The sequence below is a fragment of the Herpailurus yagouaroundi genome, unplaced genomic scaffold (assembly GCF_014898765.1).
Source record: "Herpailurus yagouaroundi ecotype Mexico unplaced genomic scaffold, PumYag 210, whole genome shotgun sequence".
Classification (NCBI taxonomy): domain Eukaryota; kingdom Metazoa; phylum Chordata; class Mammalia; order Carnivora; family Felidae; genus Herpailurus; species Herpailurus yagouaroundi.
In genome coordinates this window covers 21,673,998-21,691,522 of record NW_024412441.1, presented here as the reverse complement: position 1 = coordinate 21,691,522, position 17,525 = coordinate 21,673,998, and the positions used below count along the sequence as shown (strand labels likewise).

Sequence of the window (17,525 nt, the reverse complement as noted above, 5' to 3'; positions counted from 1 at the left end):
ACAGTGGTATGTTTCACAAGAGCATCCCTGTATGTGCTGCCCCACATATGCTTCCACCAAATCACAGGTGCTTTCCATCTACTACTACTGTAATGAGAGCTTGTTAGAACCTGACATACTATGAAATAGCTTCAGAAAATGTGAAGGAAGAAAAACCTGAGTATTCACTACCCATTAAGAGTAACCATTAAAAGTAAACAAAACTCTCAAAGTATGGTCATTTGAAGAGCTTAAGAAAAAGGCTTATGAATGCACATGACTTCGTCTGTGACTTATAATTAAGATTTTTAGAATGTGCCATCCAGACCAGCCTTGTCCAACAGAACTTATCTTGATGTCAATGTGTTAGCCACACGTGGCTACTGAGCACTTGAAACATGGCTGGTACAACTGAGGAACTGAAGTTTCTATTAAATTTAAATAGCCACATGAAATATCAGCTATGGCTGATACTACCATTTTATTCATCAGGTAACATTGTGGCTTTGAATTAGGGTTCACAGCCTTACACTTTATAAGGCTTACAAGCCATCATGTTTTTCCATGAAAAAGTTTTTTAATAGAAAGATGACACACTTCAGATAATTACTTAATGCTAAGAAAAAAAACACTGTCCAATTTAAAAACACACTTATCATCACTGCAAGAAAAATAAATGCTTATGTAATGCTCCTTCATTTTCATACAATTTCACTTTTGAGGTTCACCATTTTGCGGTGACCATCTCCCATCAATGCAGAACTATATTTGGACATTATCCTTAGTGTTTTCCCTCCACATACCTAGGTGAGATCATTTTAACTGGCTTCACAGGTAAACAGAAGAAAAACAAAACATTAACTGATAGAGCTGTTTTCAGACAGAGTTCATTCCAAAGATTCCATTTCATGTAATATTTCAATATTTTCCCAATCTTCAATATCAAGTAGCTGAAAGACCCATGTCAAAAGTCTGGTAATAACTACTGAAATATAAGATTCTGAAACCTATTATTTGTGGTTTCCAAAAACAAATAGCATCCAAACATCAATCAAAATTTTACAGTAAGAAATAATAAAGGAATAAAAGACAAAACTGAAAAAGTCTTTTCATAAAGATAAAAAATACAGATACTTTGGTACTTATACTCTACCTCATAATTCTCCATTATGTATTTCCAAGAACTATGTCATTCTGTAAAGTACTGAGTGTTAGTACTCAGAGGAATATTGAGTCACTGGAAAATAACCACCCTGGAAATTATGGGCCGATGAAAAAAATTAAGTTGCAGGCTGCAATAACCTTTTATAAATACCCTTTTTAAACCTTTCAACTGTTAGGTATAATTAAACTTTAAATATTAATTGCTCAAAGGCAAGCTGTATTAGGAACTGCGACTGTATTCATAGAAATCTGGTTTAAGATGGGGAAAAATGGCTATTAACTCTATAATGTGTGATTTAAAGTTTCCTTTAAGGGCTAGTATCCAAAATCTATTAAAGAGCTCACCAAACTCCACACCCGAAAAGCAAATAACCCAGTGAAGAAATGGGCAGAAAACATGAATAGACACTTCTCTAAAGAAGACATCCGGATGGCCAACAGGCATATGAAAAGATGCTCAACGTCACTCCTCATCAGGGAAATACAAATCAAAACCACACTCAGATATCCCCTCACGCCAGTCAGAGTGGCCAAAATGAACAAATCAGGAGACTACAGATGCTGGAGAGGATGTGAGAAACGGGAATCCTCTTGCACTGTTGGTGGGAATGCAAATTGGTGCAGCCACTCTGGAAAACAGTGTGGAGGTTCCTCAAAAAATTAAAAATAGACCTACCCTATGACCCAGCAATAGCACTGCTAGGAATTTACCCAAGGGATACAGGAGTACTGATGCATAGGGGCACTTGTACCCCAATGTTTATAGCAGCACTCTCAACAATAGCCAAACTATGGGAAGAGCCTAAATGTCCATCAACTGATGAATGGATAAAGAAATTGTGGTTTATATACACAATGGAGTACTACGTGGCAATGAGAGAGAATTAAATATGGCCCTTTGTAGCAACATGGATGGAACTGGAGAATGTGATGCTAAGTGAAATAAGCCATACAGAGAAAGATGGATACCATATGTTTTCACTCTTATGTGGATCCTGAGAAACTTAACAGAAACCCATGGGGGAGGGGAAGAAAAAAAAAAAAAAAAAAAGGAGGTTAGAGTGGGAGAGAGCCAAAGCATAAGAGACTCTTAAAAACTGAGAACAAACTGAGGGTTGATGGGGGGTGGGAGGGAGGGGAGGGTGGGTGATGGGTATTGAGGAGGGCACCTTTTGGGATGAGCACTGGGTGTTGTATGGAAACCAATTTGACAATAAATTTCATATACTGAAAAAAAATTTTAAAATAAAAAAATAAAAATAAATAAAGTTTCCTTTAAATTCTATGATGATATTACAGGCAATGGTCTGTAGTAAACTGCAGACAGTTTACTGTTAAGAGTGGGAACAGGGGCACTTGGCTGGTTCAGTCAGTAGACACGTGACTCCTGATGTTGGGGTTGTAGGTTTCGAGCCCTGCATTAGGTGTACAGATAACTTAAAATAAAATTAAAAAAAAAAAAAAGAAAGAAAAGGAAAATAAAAGAGAAAAGAAAAAAAAAGAAAAAAAAAAAAAAGAAAGGAAAGAAAAGAAAAAAGAAAAGAAAAGAAAAAAGAAAAGAAAAGAAAAGAAAAGAAAAGAAAAGAAAAGAAAAGAAAAAAAAAAAAAGCTGGAACAATCATGTTCAAAATGTGTGTTAAAATAATCCTGGCTGTGAATGGGAAAACCGTCTTATTACAAAAATATAATAGGTAGCATCTTACAAAGCAGAAGTCAATTATATAAGATGATTAAAAAAGAATGCTTGAAGCTAGCATTTTCTTTTTAAAAGTTTTGTTTTTAAGTTTGTTTTGAGACAGAGCAAGCAAGGAGGGACAAAGAGAGGAGAGAATCCCAAGCATGTCCGTGCTGTCAGCACGGAGCTCGACACGGCTCCATTCCACGAACTGTGAGATCATGACCTAAGCCAAAACGAAGAGTAGGGTGCTTAACTGACTGAAACACCCAGGTGCCCTGAGGCCAGCATTTTCTAAGAGGGCACACAAAAAGCATGTCTAACCTATCTAACACTGGTCAGCTGACTTTCAATGCATCAATGTCACCATTTCAAACTAATGCTCTAGAGTCCTCTGAATTTTCTCCCCTTGTCAGGCTACCACTCTCAAAGTACATGTCTTAACTTTTCTGTGTCTTAAGTCTTTAAAAAGCTTATTTTTAAATTTAACTTAAAAGGCTTGTTTTTTTAACTTACTTTTTAGCTTAGCAGGCAGTTTAAGGAAACCCATCACTGATGTGCCCCGAGCCAAGGAGCAACTCAAATACATGGATTTATAGAAATGCATTTCAACTTTAAGTCATCTTGCCTATCACTCCTTTCCACATACTGATAAAACGGAAAGTTCTACCACATTTTTAAAAACACAAGCTCGGGATACTCTCTTATTCTCTGAGGTATTAAAGAAGTTCATTAGAAGGAGGATTTTCATTAAATCAGCTAATGGCACAGAACAGAGTCCAGCACTTTGTAGGACATTGGTGTAAAATCAGTGTAAGACTGCTACCAAGTGCAAACGTTCCAGATAAAAATTATTTCACCAATTTCCAAAGAATTAACTTACTTAACACTATTTCTACACTAAATATAATGTATCAATTTTGATGATATACACACCCCCACAAAAGGCCTTTAAAAAGAAAGGACATGATGGAACTCCATTCCATGATGTGATCACAACTGGCATTCATGCAGCAACACTAACAGTGCCATGCGGTGATAATGCTGTGCCAGCTGCTTTCACATGATCCTAGTAATCCCCCTCCAAGTGGCTATTGTTACCTTTACCTACAAGGTCAATACAGAAAAGGCCTTCTGATATAGGAGACTTAAGATACTCAGTGGTGACAAGGACAGAAACCCAGAATTCAAAAAGTGAAAGAGAAAGCAGGTGTATCCGCAAAGGGGAAAGGACTCTCCTGAACCTCTCGGGAGAAGACCGAGTAGGAGCTGGTGAAAGGGGCAGGAGAGCAGTCATTGGACAGACATGCTGCGCACTCAACCAAAACGGATCGCATGTCTTCTGTCTACTTACATTTGTAATGTCAAGGGAAGGAGACACTGTTCTGATTAGAAACGGGTCCCTACTGAAAACAGATTTTGGGGTTCAGGCAGGATAAGAACAAAAACACAGCATGGGACTAGAAGACAAGTTCTAAGACAGGTTCTGTCTGTGGGAGCAAGGAAGGTGATGACAGAGAGGCCAGGTTCAGAACATGAGAGGGTGTAGTCCTGTGTATGGCAGACTTAGTCTTTTGTGGCGTCTTAGGTTGTGAATATGCTACACCAATACTGCAGACAGGCAACGGAGAAAGTCAGTACAACAGTCTGCTTCTGCAGACTCCGGCCAGTAAAAAACTGCTTTTAAAAACTTCATTTCCATGTGAGGCCCAAGTCATGAAGGGCAAGGAAAAACATCAAACTGCAATCCAACAAATTTCTTCATTCTCCCTATAAATAAGGACCAACTCCAATGTCTTTCTCATCTTTCTAGTTTTTTCTTTACGTGAAGAAATAGGAGGTTAGCCGTTGACTGAAACAAGTGCATGAACATACACGTGCCTACATGATTCTTTAGGAAAAGGTTACAAGGGTGGGCATCGCAGAAGTCTTCCCACCAGGGGCACCTGGGTGGCTCAGAAGGTTGAGCGTCTGACTCTTGATATTAGCTCAGGTTATGATCTCATGGTTGTGAGATTGAGGCCTGCCATCAGGCTCCATGCTCTGCCTGGGATTCTCTCTGTCTCCTCCTGCCCCTCTCTCAAAATAAATAAATTAATAAACATTAAAAAAAAAAAAAAAAGTTTTCCAACTTATCTGTTAACAACCCTTTAAAAACTCCCCAAACTATCCAAAATAGTACTTCTCTAAAAGACCAGTCCACCCTTCAGAATTAAAAAAAAAAAAAAAAAAAAAGAGAGTCATAGTAGCAGTACAATACCTACCCCATAAGGCAGCACACAGAATCTCGGAGTTAAATCTCTTCTTATATTTACGAATCTCTGGGGTGTCACTCTGTGGCCTAGTGTTGGTGGGATTCACATTGACCACTGAGCCCTTCCGGGTAGGATCTTGCCTTATGGCTTCTGGTCTCATTCCATCACAGGAAAATCCCACTAGAACACGATATACTTTAAATTATTTTCTGTACACACAAACAATGCACTTGCCTCCCTCCCCTGCTACACCTCAGTAAATATTCACATGTTGTAACGGACCCTTTGTCAAGAAAAAGAAGTTTGTAAGAAATGTATATGGGAAAAGGAAACTGACTATGCAGCTCACTGCAAATAAGGCAATGCAAGCGGGATGGGTGTTTCTGTATCCGAGGTCTGTGCCTGCAAACAACCACCATGCCATGCCTCAGCCATCAGAAAGACCAATACAAAGTGACCAAGTCCTGTTTGTCAGCTGCTTTCTTGTTGCTCCTTTACTTACCCACAGAAGTCACTGTTGTCCCACTAGATGGAGAAATCTGTAGTAATCTGGGGTCTATAAAAGGTGTAAAGGAGGAGGAAGATTTGTGTTTCTGGAGTGTGCTACTAGCGGACTGAGTCTGCAATGTAAATTTCAATTTTATTAATACAAATGACATTAAAAAATGAACATACAACATTTCAATCCATTTCTACACTGCATGATTTCCCACTAGGAAGGCCTATCCCTCCTGCATCGTTCCCCCCAAATGCTCTCAGGGGTGCCTCTGCATGTGCACAACACAGCCCGACAATAGGCTGTTCGACCTGGAACCACCAAAAAGCTACATCTCTCTTCAGAAGTACTGTTCATCTAAGACAGGAATGCTGTGAGCTACCAACAAAATCTACACTTCATGCTCCAAGTTGTTTTTTTTTTTTAATAAATAATGATAATAAAAACTCCTAAAGGACAGGCTTGAAATGTCTATCTCACTTCATCAATTTCTGACATTATTCTTCTGCCCAAAAAAAGCCAATTAATATATGTTGGAATATTGGCAAATCTTTGCTTTGTATTATTTATTTTAAAGTGAGCCTCTTGCCAGAAAGCTACAGAAGCTTTGGCTACCACCGTTTTAGGTGCATCATCAGTAAACCCATATCAAACAGGGGCTCATTAGTGAAAGGTGCAAACAACAAGATATGGCACATACTTTCGCTCTTTTAGGAACGCTAGTGTTTTGGTTAATAGTGTAACTTAAGACAAAAAAAAAATAACAAAACACAAAGAAAGTGAAACAAATTGTTAAGTGGAAATGTAATGACAATTAAAAACAAAACAAACGGAAAAATAAACTTGCCAGTTTAGTGAGTTAAGGGTTATAGTAAATATTGGACATTAGAGCAAAATGGAGCAAAGTTTAAATATAAATATAAGGAGAAATGTGAGTGTAGGTGGGATATATCGCTGGAGAAAAAAGAACACTTCTGATCAAGTGCTTTAGTCCTGAAACCTTTCGCCCTCCACAGGCAGCTGAGAGACACTATGTCCTAGAGCCCAAGACTGCCTAGGCTCCCAGGCTCTCTCCTCCCATTTCACGCAGCTGTCTGCTGGCAAGCTTCCCACCCCATCCTGTGATCAATGGCCAATCCATCCGATGGCCAATCTGATGCAAGCCCACCTTGGAAGCAGTTGACTTGCCCCTGCTCCTCAGGGGGAGAGGATTATTCTGATTCTTTCTAACAAGGGAACCAAAATAGAAGCAGGTAGAGACAGGCTGGCAGTTAAATGTTTACATTAACAAGATTGGCTGAAGCTACATGCCACTCTCAACCTCCTTTCAACCATTAGACAAATGCATTTAAACCAAACCTCCCAAGAAATCAAACCACTTGTTTAATTTAGTACAGGGTGCTCAAGGTGGACTATGTCACTGCACTTGGGGCATAATCTTGTTCCAAAGAGCAAAGCACCACCCAACTAGCACCCAGACTGAGCACCACAGCCAAGCCTTCAAACGAGCACACCAGATTTCCCATTCAAAAATTTAAATTAAAGCATGCTCAGACCCTTGCTCTTCTTAACATCCTAATTTTCTACATTTCCCTAAAAATCATTTGGCCTTTTCTTAAACTCTGAATGAAGGTGGATTTCAAGGAAAGACATCCTTTTAACAGGGTTGGTGAAAACGAATCAGTAACCAACCAACGATACCCCCCCATCAGAAACAAAAAGCAACTCAGCCCTGTTTGAAGGAGATTCCTGTACAGGATAACAAGTGTGTCCAGATAAGGCCAAGTCTGCTTAACCAAATTTTTCTATATTTTACTTATCAGATAAAAAGAATGAAAAAGGCAAATTCCACAAACGGCTACAAGAATTTCATGCCAAATACGTATGGATCTGAGAACACAGCAATCATTTTATTTAGACTTTTAAAAAATAAACTGAATAAAGAAAGCCATGCAACTACACTCATCTAGAGAAAAGTAAACAGTGAACTGGCAAGTTGGAGGGACAATGATCTAGGGTTAAGGGATTTGTATGCAGATCTGAAACATGTTACTTGGGGTTGGGGAGAAGGGTAGGTGACAGAAGAAAGCAGGGGGAAGGGAGGGGTGAGGGGTGTGGGAAAGGTCTCCTCTGCAAACTAGCTACTAGGCAGTGCTGGTCAAACCCTATGAAAGCAGCCAGCTGTGGTGCGAGACATACCTCATTAGTAGTGAGCTTGTCCTGGGGTGTCTGTGGGGACATGGTGGGTGTCGGCTGGCTGGAGGATGGGGAGGAAGAGGTGGAGGAAGTGGAGGAGGAATGGCTTTGCTGTAAGAGATCTGGCAAGAGGTGAATGCGACCGGCAAAGCCATTGCTCTCATGATGGCTGGCGCGCTTTTGGTCAACTGTACTCTGTAGAAAAAACAGGCACACTCGTCTCGCTCAAGCGCTGCTGAAATTCCCTATGACCCTACTGATAACTGATTTAATGGTGCTGTGTGACTTTTCAAACTGTTAAATCATCAAAGAAAGATCGGAGGAAACTGGCCAAAATTGTTCACACTTCCTCGCCAAATGCCTACATTGAGCCAACAGAATTCAAAGTACCTCATCTGGTGGCCACAGGACTTGCGCGGTGACGGCTTAATTGGTTTATCTGCCACACTAGCTGTTGTTACCAAAACCACTAGCCTTTTTTGTTTCTTTAAAAATCTATCTAAAGCCCTAGAGAGTACCCTGTCGCTTCTCTGAATCCTGGTCTTTTCCGCCTTCTTCCCACTTTCCATCCGAATGCATTGCCATTGCATGAAACACACTCAGGAAAAGTCCAAAACACTAGAAAGGCGCCTGTTCTAAGTCATGGGAAGCGCATCACTTCTCTGTCTTCTAAGCTAAGAAATGAACAGACAGTTGTAAAACTGAGTAATCCGACATTTAATATTCAACAAGTGAGGAAACTAACGTTTTGGAACACACAAGCGAGACCTCCCAACCCTTTTGCTCCATGAGGCCCTCCTGTGACTGAGGAGGCTCATCCGCTCTTCAACTGCTCCTGTCAAAGGGCTGCTCCTGCTGAGCACTGTGGATGCCCAGAGCTGGGAGCTCTCTGCAGAACCTCTGCGGCTGCCCCACTACAGACCGGGGTCTGCCTCCTCGCCCTGCAAGCTTGCTGAAGGACTCCATGTGGCTTTTCTACTGCTCAGACACAGACTGTGAGAATCGGCGTGGTGCTTGAATGAGGGCTGCCGCAAAACATGCAGAGGAGCAGCAATGTGGGGTGGAAGACCGCTAGCTACCTTCTTGGCATGCAGCACATACCTGCCTCCCTAGCCCCCGACACTCTACCCTCTGGGTCTTGTTAACATGAAAACAGATGATGATGTAGAAACAGCATGAGTGAGTGAATGAGCAAGTGGGTTAATGACTACAGGAGAAGCTCTGCCTCTAACAACAAAGAGAAGACACAGGTACCTGGCGGACGATTAGAGTGCCCTCCTTGGATGGAGTCATGGCTGGTTCACTTTCTACATCATCATGGACAATCATGGTTTTCACGGATTCTGTTTCACCATTGCTCAAATTCAGAGATGACCTATTGGAACAAAATTCAGAAGTGAAGGGCCATAATAATCCCATGAGCAGAAAACATCCTGTTTAAGATTTTTCATCTTCCCAGAGTGCTTGGGTGGCTTAGTCGGTTAAGAGTCCTACTCTTAGTTTCAGCTCAGGTCCTGATCTCACAGTGTGAGTTTGAGCCCCGCATCGGGCTCCATGCTGACAGGGTAGAGCCTGCTTGGGATTCTCTCTCTCCCTCTCTCCCTGCCCCTCCCCTGCTCACTCTCTCTGTTTCTCTCTCAAAAATAGATAAATAAAACTTTAAAAAAACCAAAAAATTAAAAAAAAAAAAAAAAGATTTTCCACCTTCCCAAAGGCGTAAGATGAGATCAGGCTACAGATATAGTTTCCTCAAGGAAAATAAATGCTTAGCTTTTCCCTTTCAACAAAGACCTTTCTGCCAGTATTGTCTGTTTTTAAGCAAAAAATTTAGGATGAATTCTTATGGTTAACGTGGTTCAATCAAACTGAAACTTCCCTTCTGTCATTTCCTCAAATTAAAAAGAAAAAATAAAATAAAATACACGTTGGGGTCTTGGGGAGAGGCGCGCGCGCGCGCGCACACACACACACACACACACACACACACACACACACACACAGAAGAGGGAAAAACATGAAGGCTGTCTGCTGTTGAATCCAGGAGAACTAAATGTTAAATGGCCATAGAATCAGGATAGGTTTAGAAAAAACCGGTTCCTAATGGAAAGAAAGCTCAGTGGAGACATTCTCAGCCTCTCTAAAATACACCAAGGACTGACGCTGCTCTGGTGTCCTCGGGTCCAGAGGTGGGTTCCTCGGCTCCTTCTTGTTCTACATCATCATCTTCTTCATCTGTTGTCCCTGACTCTTCACTGGATGAGGAGTAGTCTGTCACTTTGTGTGGCGGTCGCACATCTTCCACTGCTCGAAGTTCTTTGGCCAGTGCAGTCAAATCCTAACGCACAGGACAAAAAGGAGTAAGGCAAAGGGGCACACGCAGGGGGCAGTGGGAAGAAAACAGCAAATTATGAGACATTCTTCATTTTAACTACTGATAAGATAGCCACAGTATCGGTTTTGTAAAACTATTTTGTATTTACCAGTATAATTAATAAGAAGGTGAGCTCTTCAAGCTTTCGATAGAAAAGAAGCTAAAGATGTTGCACACAGTTCAAATCTCACAACAATAAAAAACAATCTGCTTACAATAAGGTAATAGTGTTTTTTAAAAACCCTAATGTAAAATTCTAGATCAACAAATGTGTGAAGGCAAATCCCTGGAGTTCTGCCCATATAACAAAGTCTTCTCTCGAGAAAACTATCCAGAAAGCAAGATTTTAGTTAAAAAGGGCTGACTGGGAGTTTTTATTTGGTGAACTCATTATTTTTAACTCTTTTATTTTTAACAATTTCAAAGCTAAGAAAAGTGAGTATATTACTCATGTCTCACTTCACAGAGTGTTAACGACTCGCCACATTCCTAAGAGGGTCCATGACACAGAAAGTGAGAAAGTGCAGGCAGTGCATGCTGCTGTCGGCAGGAGGTGAGGCACACTTCCCTGGTGCCACCTTACCCACACTTCCCTGCAACGCTGCCAACAAATACGAACATCAGACAGAACGGAAATCCACGTTCAAAGATATCATTCATAAGGAGCTTTGCTTCCCTTTACTCTTCCATACTGAGATATTTTAATATTCACTCAATTATCCAAATATAATTTTTAAGTGTAATTATTATTTATACTCTACATTTTCATATAAAAGTCTGAAGTTTCTACTTGGGAATTACATTTGGAAGTAATGACTTTTTTTAAAAGCAGGCTATGTAGTCACTTTTCCTTTTTCTTTTTAGCAGTTCCAACTGAGTTTCCTTCTCCACAGGTAAGAAGATCTTGTTCTTTTTTGAGCTTAAGCCTCTGAAATAAGAGTGTATTGGACCTTGGGTCTTACTATTTCATAATTACAACTGTAGCTTTTTAAGAAGTTATTTTTAGAAGCTGTATTTAATAATAAATGTATGCAGTAAATTCTGTGTTAAAAAGACAAAGCAGAAGTCTAGGACTTTTGAATTCTAGAAAAGAACAAAAAGGCAAGTTGAGGGCAGAAAGGAAATGTGGATGGATTATAAGCTAAAATGAAGAGGCAGCTGGAATGTTGTTCTGCTGCAGAATCTTTCAGAGACGGGGCTTACCACTTCACCCTTCAGTGCAGTAGCAATTTCAGTGAGCCGGAGAAGCCATCAGTGATGAAGAATGCACAGCACAAGGAAGCACGGGAGAGAGGGGAGTGAGGGGAAGTACAGAAATCAATTCAAGCAAGAAATCAAAATTCCAAAAGGCTTAAAACCCCCCAATGGGCACAGTTACATGGTCAGTTAATGCAACAAGGATCAAAGACCAAGTATGAGGAAGTCAAAACCGTCATTTCTGGTACCAAAAGGCAGAATTTAAATAATAGGTGAATTGAAGAAAGAAGCTAATGTAAAAAAATTTAGTCTAAAAGCCAGTTTTGGGGCATCTAGGTGGCTGAGTTGTTTAAGCGTCAGACATTGTCAGACAACACTTTCAGATTTCAGTTCAGGTCATGATCCCACGGTCGTGGGATTGAGCCCCACATAGGGCTCTGCACTGAACGTGGTACCTGCTTGAGATTCTCTCTCTCTCTGCCACTCCCACTCAAAATAAATTAAAAAAAAAAATTTTTTTTTAAGCCACTTTGTAAATACCCAACTTAGCAAGAATACATAAAGGTTAACGCTGAGCAAAGAGGTAAAAATAAAAAGGCTTTTCTTTCTTTTGTACTTTTTGAAAAAAAATTACTATAATGGTGGGATATAAGTGTGCACAAATGTGTGAGGACATGGCACTCTTTCTAAGTCCTGAAATCTGTAAGAGGGCCCCATGGAAAAGACTGTAAGCTTCTCAACCACATATTTTTAAGAGATCTCATTCAAGCTTGGAATAAGTAAAACTGATTTTGTAGAATTCTTACAGCAGGCTTGAGAGGTCTAAAAACTTCCTTTTTATCTTCAGATTTTTTCACTGCATTTTCGAGGCGCTGAGATGGAGAGCCTTCAGATTTGGATGACGCTGTGAAATTCAAGAGCAGAAATGGATAAACATAGAGAAGTGCGTCACATAAAGCTGACCCAGCCCACCCAGCCTCTGCCTCTCTCCCCTCCTACTCCCTCCCACTCCTGCTAGCCCCACTCAAGGCTTCACACTCAGACCTGACTCTGCTTAGCATGTATTCATAACACCTTGTTACATTATGTCAATGACATACTGGAGGGAACTTTCACTAACTTAATATTTTGACAGTTAAAATAACCAATAATGATGACAGAGTGGATGGGAGCCTACATTCTAAGAAGTGGGTTCAAATCCCAGCTCGGACATTTAGCTAATCATCTTGGACAAGTTTATCAATCTCACTAAATTGCAGTTGCTTTAATCTGTAAAATGGAGACACAATACATTTCTTTCTCTCTCTCTCTCTCTTTTTCTCTCTTGGGGTCATTTTAAGGATTAAGCGAGATTATGCATATAAAGTGCTCACAATGAGAGGCATGTGTAAGCTCTCAAAAGTGAACTCTATTATTAAAATTATGGTAGCATTAGCAACCTGTACTGAAACATTGCTTTGTGGTATGCAGCTGTGGAAAAACCATAGTCCTTTTTACATGATTAAAAAGAACCTCCAATACACTATCATAATCCAATACGGTTAATGAGGGAAGGGAAAAACAAAGGCATCCTACATCTCACTCTGAAGCGCTCCCCAGAGCCGCTCTGAGACCCAGGGTGGGACCCAGGCTGGGATCCTGAGTTGCTGGACCCCGAGGAGCTGCCACTGCCAGGCCTGGGCACCAGCTTCTCCACTCTCTCCCACAGCAGCCTGGGCTCAATACTGCTGTTAGAAAAGAAAAGAGAAAAGCTAATGCATTATGCCAAGATCAAGTTATAAACATATGCGCGATGTGTCCATCGATGTCTTTGAAATCTAGGTGAGAAAAAAATGGCAACATTTAACATTAAAACAGCATTTAACTGGGGCGCCTGGGTGGCGCAGTCGGTTAAGTGTCCGACTTCAGCCAGGTCACGATCTCGCGGTCCGGGAGTTCGAGCCCCACGTCGGGCTCTGGGCTGATGGCTCAGAGCCTGGAGCCTGTTTCCGATTCTGTGTCTCCCTCTCTCTCTCTGCCCCTCCCCCGTTCATGCTCTGTCTCTCTCTGTCCCCAAAATAAATAAACGTTGAAAAAAAAAAATTAAAAAAAATAAATAAATAAAACAGCATTTAACATTAAATTCACCAAAAGTTAATTAGGTTATTCATGGCTTTTTATCTCCCAGATCCTTTTTTAAATTCAAGTATAGTTCACACACGTCACATTGGTTTTGGGTATACAAAGTATCCCAGATAATCTCATATCAAAAATGTTATAAGTGACAGGCTACCATTAGCAGACCCCACATCTTCATCACAACTGACAGGAAATGCTACTGTTCAGTCTAAAAGCGTTACTATTTCTGTCACAGCTACAAACTCAGTTTCTTATTATAAAAAACTCTACTTATGTAATCACACACAAAATTATACTATTCTCACTGTCCATCAGTGCCTTCAAGGGCCAACACTTATGCAGCATACTCCCTTGTATGGGCTGTGTTAGAAACATGACAGAAAGCACAGGTTGTGATGTACCCTGGCCACGGATGCAATCAGAGCACAAGTTTGCTAGGTTACAATTAATACAGAGACTCAATCACAGGAGAATCCCACAGTCTACCCTGATCATTTAAGGACTAAGAAAGCTCTCTGCAGCTTCTGGCCTGTCTTCCATCTTAGCACTTCAAGTTCTAAAAGGCTAGATGTGCACAAGGCTAACTTCAGAGGTTTGGCGGTGATCAAGTACAAAATAGTCAACATAGTGCCCTTTCCTTCTCCTAGGACGGCACTGGCCAATGGAAATCACAGAGAGGATGGAAACACTCTGTAGCTGAGTAGTGTAACATGGTAGTATAACATGCACGTGGCTCCTGAGCATGTGAAATGGGACTAGCACAGCTAAGGAAAATAACTTTTAATTATATTGAATTTTAATTAAGTTAAATTCAAATTTAGATAGCTGTTTAGCTATTTTAAGTAACAGAACAGCTCTACAACCTGAAAATATTATTTGGTTAACTCACTAGTTTATTACAGACTGCAAGTCAACCCTGCACTTTCTTTCGTTTGTGATTTCCATACCACTCCCAAGGCATTAGGACATCCTTTAGAGGATAAACTCTCTCAGGTTACAATTGTCTCAGACTCTCCCCTGCCTTCCCTGCCTTTCTTTCCACTTGCCCTTACACAGACAGGAAGTTTTCATTTTAAAACTGCCAAACATACAACTGGATTCAGACTCTTTTTTCACTATAGACCAGTTTGCTATTATTCATGATAATGGATTTCCTGGCAGTTTTTCTTTTATAAACTGATGATTTCTTTACCCCAGATGGTTCCATGTTTATGAGCATTTTTATGAAAACAAGTATGATGGAATATTCTGTGCAGTAAACCTATTCTTAAGCTTCCCTCTTCTCTTACCTGGTGGAGTTTCTTTGACCTGCTTGGCTATTTTGCTGTCCACTGCCTTGCAGTGGGGAATCCCGACGCGACAGAACAGGGGAACGAGATGTTGTCCTCACAGGAACCTTGGGGTAGAAAAATACAGCAATTAAATTATTGAAAATGAGAAGAAAAAAATATTTCCCTACCAAAACATATTTTTACAACAGTCTGAATTATGTGAGCCTTACTATCACTACCCCTCTCCCTGATCCTTCTATGCCCTCCACTGATTCAATATGATAGAGAAAATTTAAGTCAAAGGCATCAAAGGAGCCAGGACAAACAGCCTTTCTACACTTCCGTAACATTTAAATGATGTTTGTATTGAAGCTTAGTGGCAGGGGACATACAAAGCATTTTGCTGAGATAATGTGAGAATCAGAAAAATAAGCTCAAAGAAACCAAACAATGGTCTACAAACGGATCAGTAGGAAATGAAGACTGGTAGGAAGCAAGAAAATATTCAGAGGAAGCAAATTCCAAGTGGAGGGAAAAATTAACGAAATGGAAAAGTGCCTTTCATTTAACTTCACCATTAACTACCAAAAACAAAACAAAAAATTGAAAAACAAAAATCCCTCAATTTAAAAAGAACAAAATCATTTTTTTGGAAATGTTTATGTTAAATTTTTCTTAAAAGACCTTTTCTGAAAATTTTGATAATCATTAATGTTGCAAAACAATTTATAGCTTTTGTATAAATGTGTAAGACAGCTGCTAAAATACACTTTGATTCTTTTTGTTCTAGAAGTATATTCTTTATAGACTTACTCATATATTATTCTGTTACTCTGTGTTTAAGTATAGCACTAACAACAACCATAAAAAGCTAACTGGCCACTGGCTGAATATAACTGCCTAACTATGGAACTTTCCCCACTGTAAAAAGTTCCTTTGAAGTTTCATTGCCCCTTCATTCTGGTGAAGCCATCATACCCTTAATTAAAATAAATAATTTTTTTTTTAAATAACAAAATGGAAAAAAGAAGCACACATCTGTCTTTCTGCTTCTTACCCTTGGAGGCACCTCGTCACTGTCTGATCTAGACCAAGCCTTTTGGGTGGGGTCAGGTACCTCCGACTTAGAGTCAGAACTCTGACTTAGCACCTCACTGCGGGAAGGTGGACATGGGTCCTGAGAGCGAAGATGGTGGTGTGCAAATTTGGGAGGAGAAGGGTCACTGAAGGAATGGGATCGCGAGACAGGGGAAACATTGTTCTTGAGAGATGCCAGGTGGGACCACTGTACCTTACAAGAAAACAAAACACAAAACATTCAATGCGTTCTGCATAAAACGCTTCTCTGGTCAATACCAAATCCAAAACGAGAAGTAGGGGAAGGCAAACTGGGGCAATACAGTACTCGGTAAGCCAAGCAGTGGAACAGTTATACTTCTAAGGGACGAAGCAGTCTGGGGAACACAATATATAGAAAAAAGCAAATTTACATTTATAAAGAAAACTCTTTTAATATCCAGACTAACATTACAGATAGCAGTAAACACAAAGATTAAGGAAACAAAACAAAATCACACAAAAAAACCCTCACAGACTCCTAGTCCTAAAAGGGAGGACAACATGCTGCATGCACATCCACGTCAAAGCAGAGAGTGGACAGGCGGAGAGAGGGAGAAAAGAAAAACCACAAGACAGACACTGCCATACATGCAGACCTATCCATCCATCCTCACATCACCTGGTCTCGTACAATTTCAGACCAAATAACCACAGAACACATTTAATGAGCAAAGACAAACCCCTATGTGTTGGCAGACTACAGCAATACAACTTAAAAACAGCCAACTTTTCAAAAACACCGATTTTATTTCTTTCTTCTCTCAAGTCATAAAACACTCATGCTTTAGAGATTGCTATACATGTTCACAGTAGTTACAAAAAAAGGAATTTTGGTTTCTTTAGGAATATTCAATACTATCATTCCCTCTGCTGCTGCTACTGGAGTATGCCTTCTACTTGACAATTGAAAAAATGTTAACAACAACTTGTCACCTGAGTTAATCTGGTTGCTTTTAAGTTGGGAAAATAATCTCTGAAATAATCTGTATTTTATATTAGATTGCAATTTATATAATTCCAGCTATGCTATCTATTATATCAACGCACTTAATGAGAACTAAAAATACCAAATCACAATTGGCTCAACCTTTCTAAATGCAAGATTCAGAATAAGTCCCATAGGAGAGGGACAAATTCCACTTACCACTTACTGGCATAATCCCAGACCGCTTAAATGTTTAAAATTTTCAGGTGGAAAAATGTGAAACAAAGCATTATCTACAACTATAATAAAAATTGGGTTTAAAAATAGAATCTTATGTGAACAGTCTCCTCAAAGAATTTTTTCATAAGCATAGGTTTCAGCCCAAAGCAACTTTAGGTAAAAAGAAGAAAAGGGAGACTATAATCATTAATATAAAAGTAGCCTACATAATTCAGGAACTCCTATTTTCTAAACTGTTAGTGGCCAAATAGATAAAAATTTTCTATTTGTTGTAAGTTTAACTTTCAGAATAAAAAGTTTAGTCCTAGACTCTTCATCCAAATGTTGTTAAACAAACCTACTGTACTAGTCCCTCTTCCCTTCCCTCTCCCCCCTTTTAACCTGTACTGTTTTCTTCACAATCTGGCTTGTGGCTCAGCTCTTCTGTGAATCAACACACTGCTGACTGCATGTAAATTCCTCCCTGTCCCCTAACGCCCCCCACCCCACAAACACATGCTTTGCTTATTAGGTCTGGTC

General features: G+C 40.0%; 1 protein-coding gene across 12 annotated transcripts in view; it reads right to left on the bottom strand.

The window, feature by feature from the left end:
- MAP4K4 (mitogen-activated protein kinase kinase kinase kinase 4) overlaps positions 1–17,525 on the bottom strand; it is a 190,346-nt gene that overhangs the window by 16,235 nt on the left and 156,586 nt on the right. For 5 of the 12 annotated variants that reach the window (XM_040454073.1, XM_040454075.1, XM_040454074.1 and 2 more), the window contains 10 exons: positions 15,780–16,013; positions 14,741–14,847; positions 12,909–13,060; positions 12,140–12,237; positions 11,340–11,348; positions 9,925–10,100; positions 9,020–9,140; positions 7,769–7,960; positions 5,576–5,693; positions 5,083–5,253 (listed from right to left, as the gene is read on the bottom strand). In XM_040454073.1, the coding sequence (XP_040310007.1) occupies positions 5,083–5,253; positions 5,576–5,693; positions 7,769–7,960; positions 9,020–9,140; positions 9,925–10,100; positions 11,340–11,348; positions 12,140–12,237; positions 12,909–13,060; positions 14,741–14,847; positions 15,780–16,013 (1,378 nt within the window). The remainder of the gene's footprint in view (positions 1–5,082; positions 5,254–5,575; positions 5,694–7,768; positions 7,961–9,019; positions 9,141–9,924; positions 10,101–11,339; positions 11,349–12,139; positions 12,238–12,908; positions 13,061–14,740; positions 14,848–15,779; positions 16,014–17,525) is intronic. The other 7 variants (XM_040454070.1, XM_040454076.1, XM_040454079.1 and 4 more) reach the window with 5 other exon arrangements.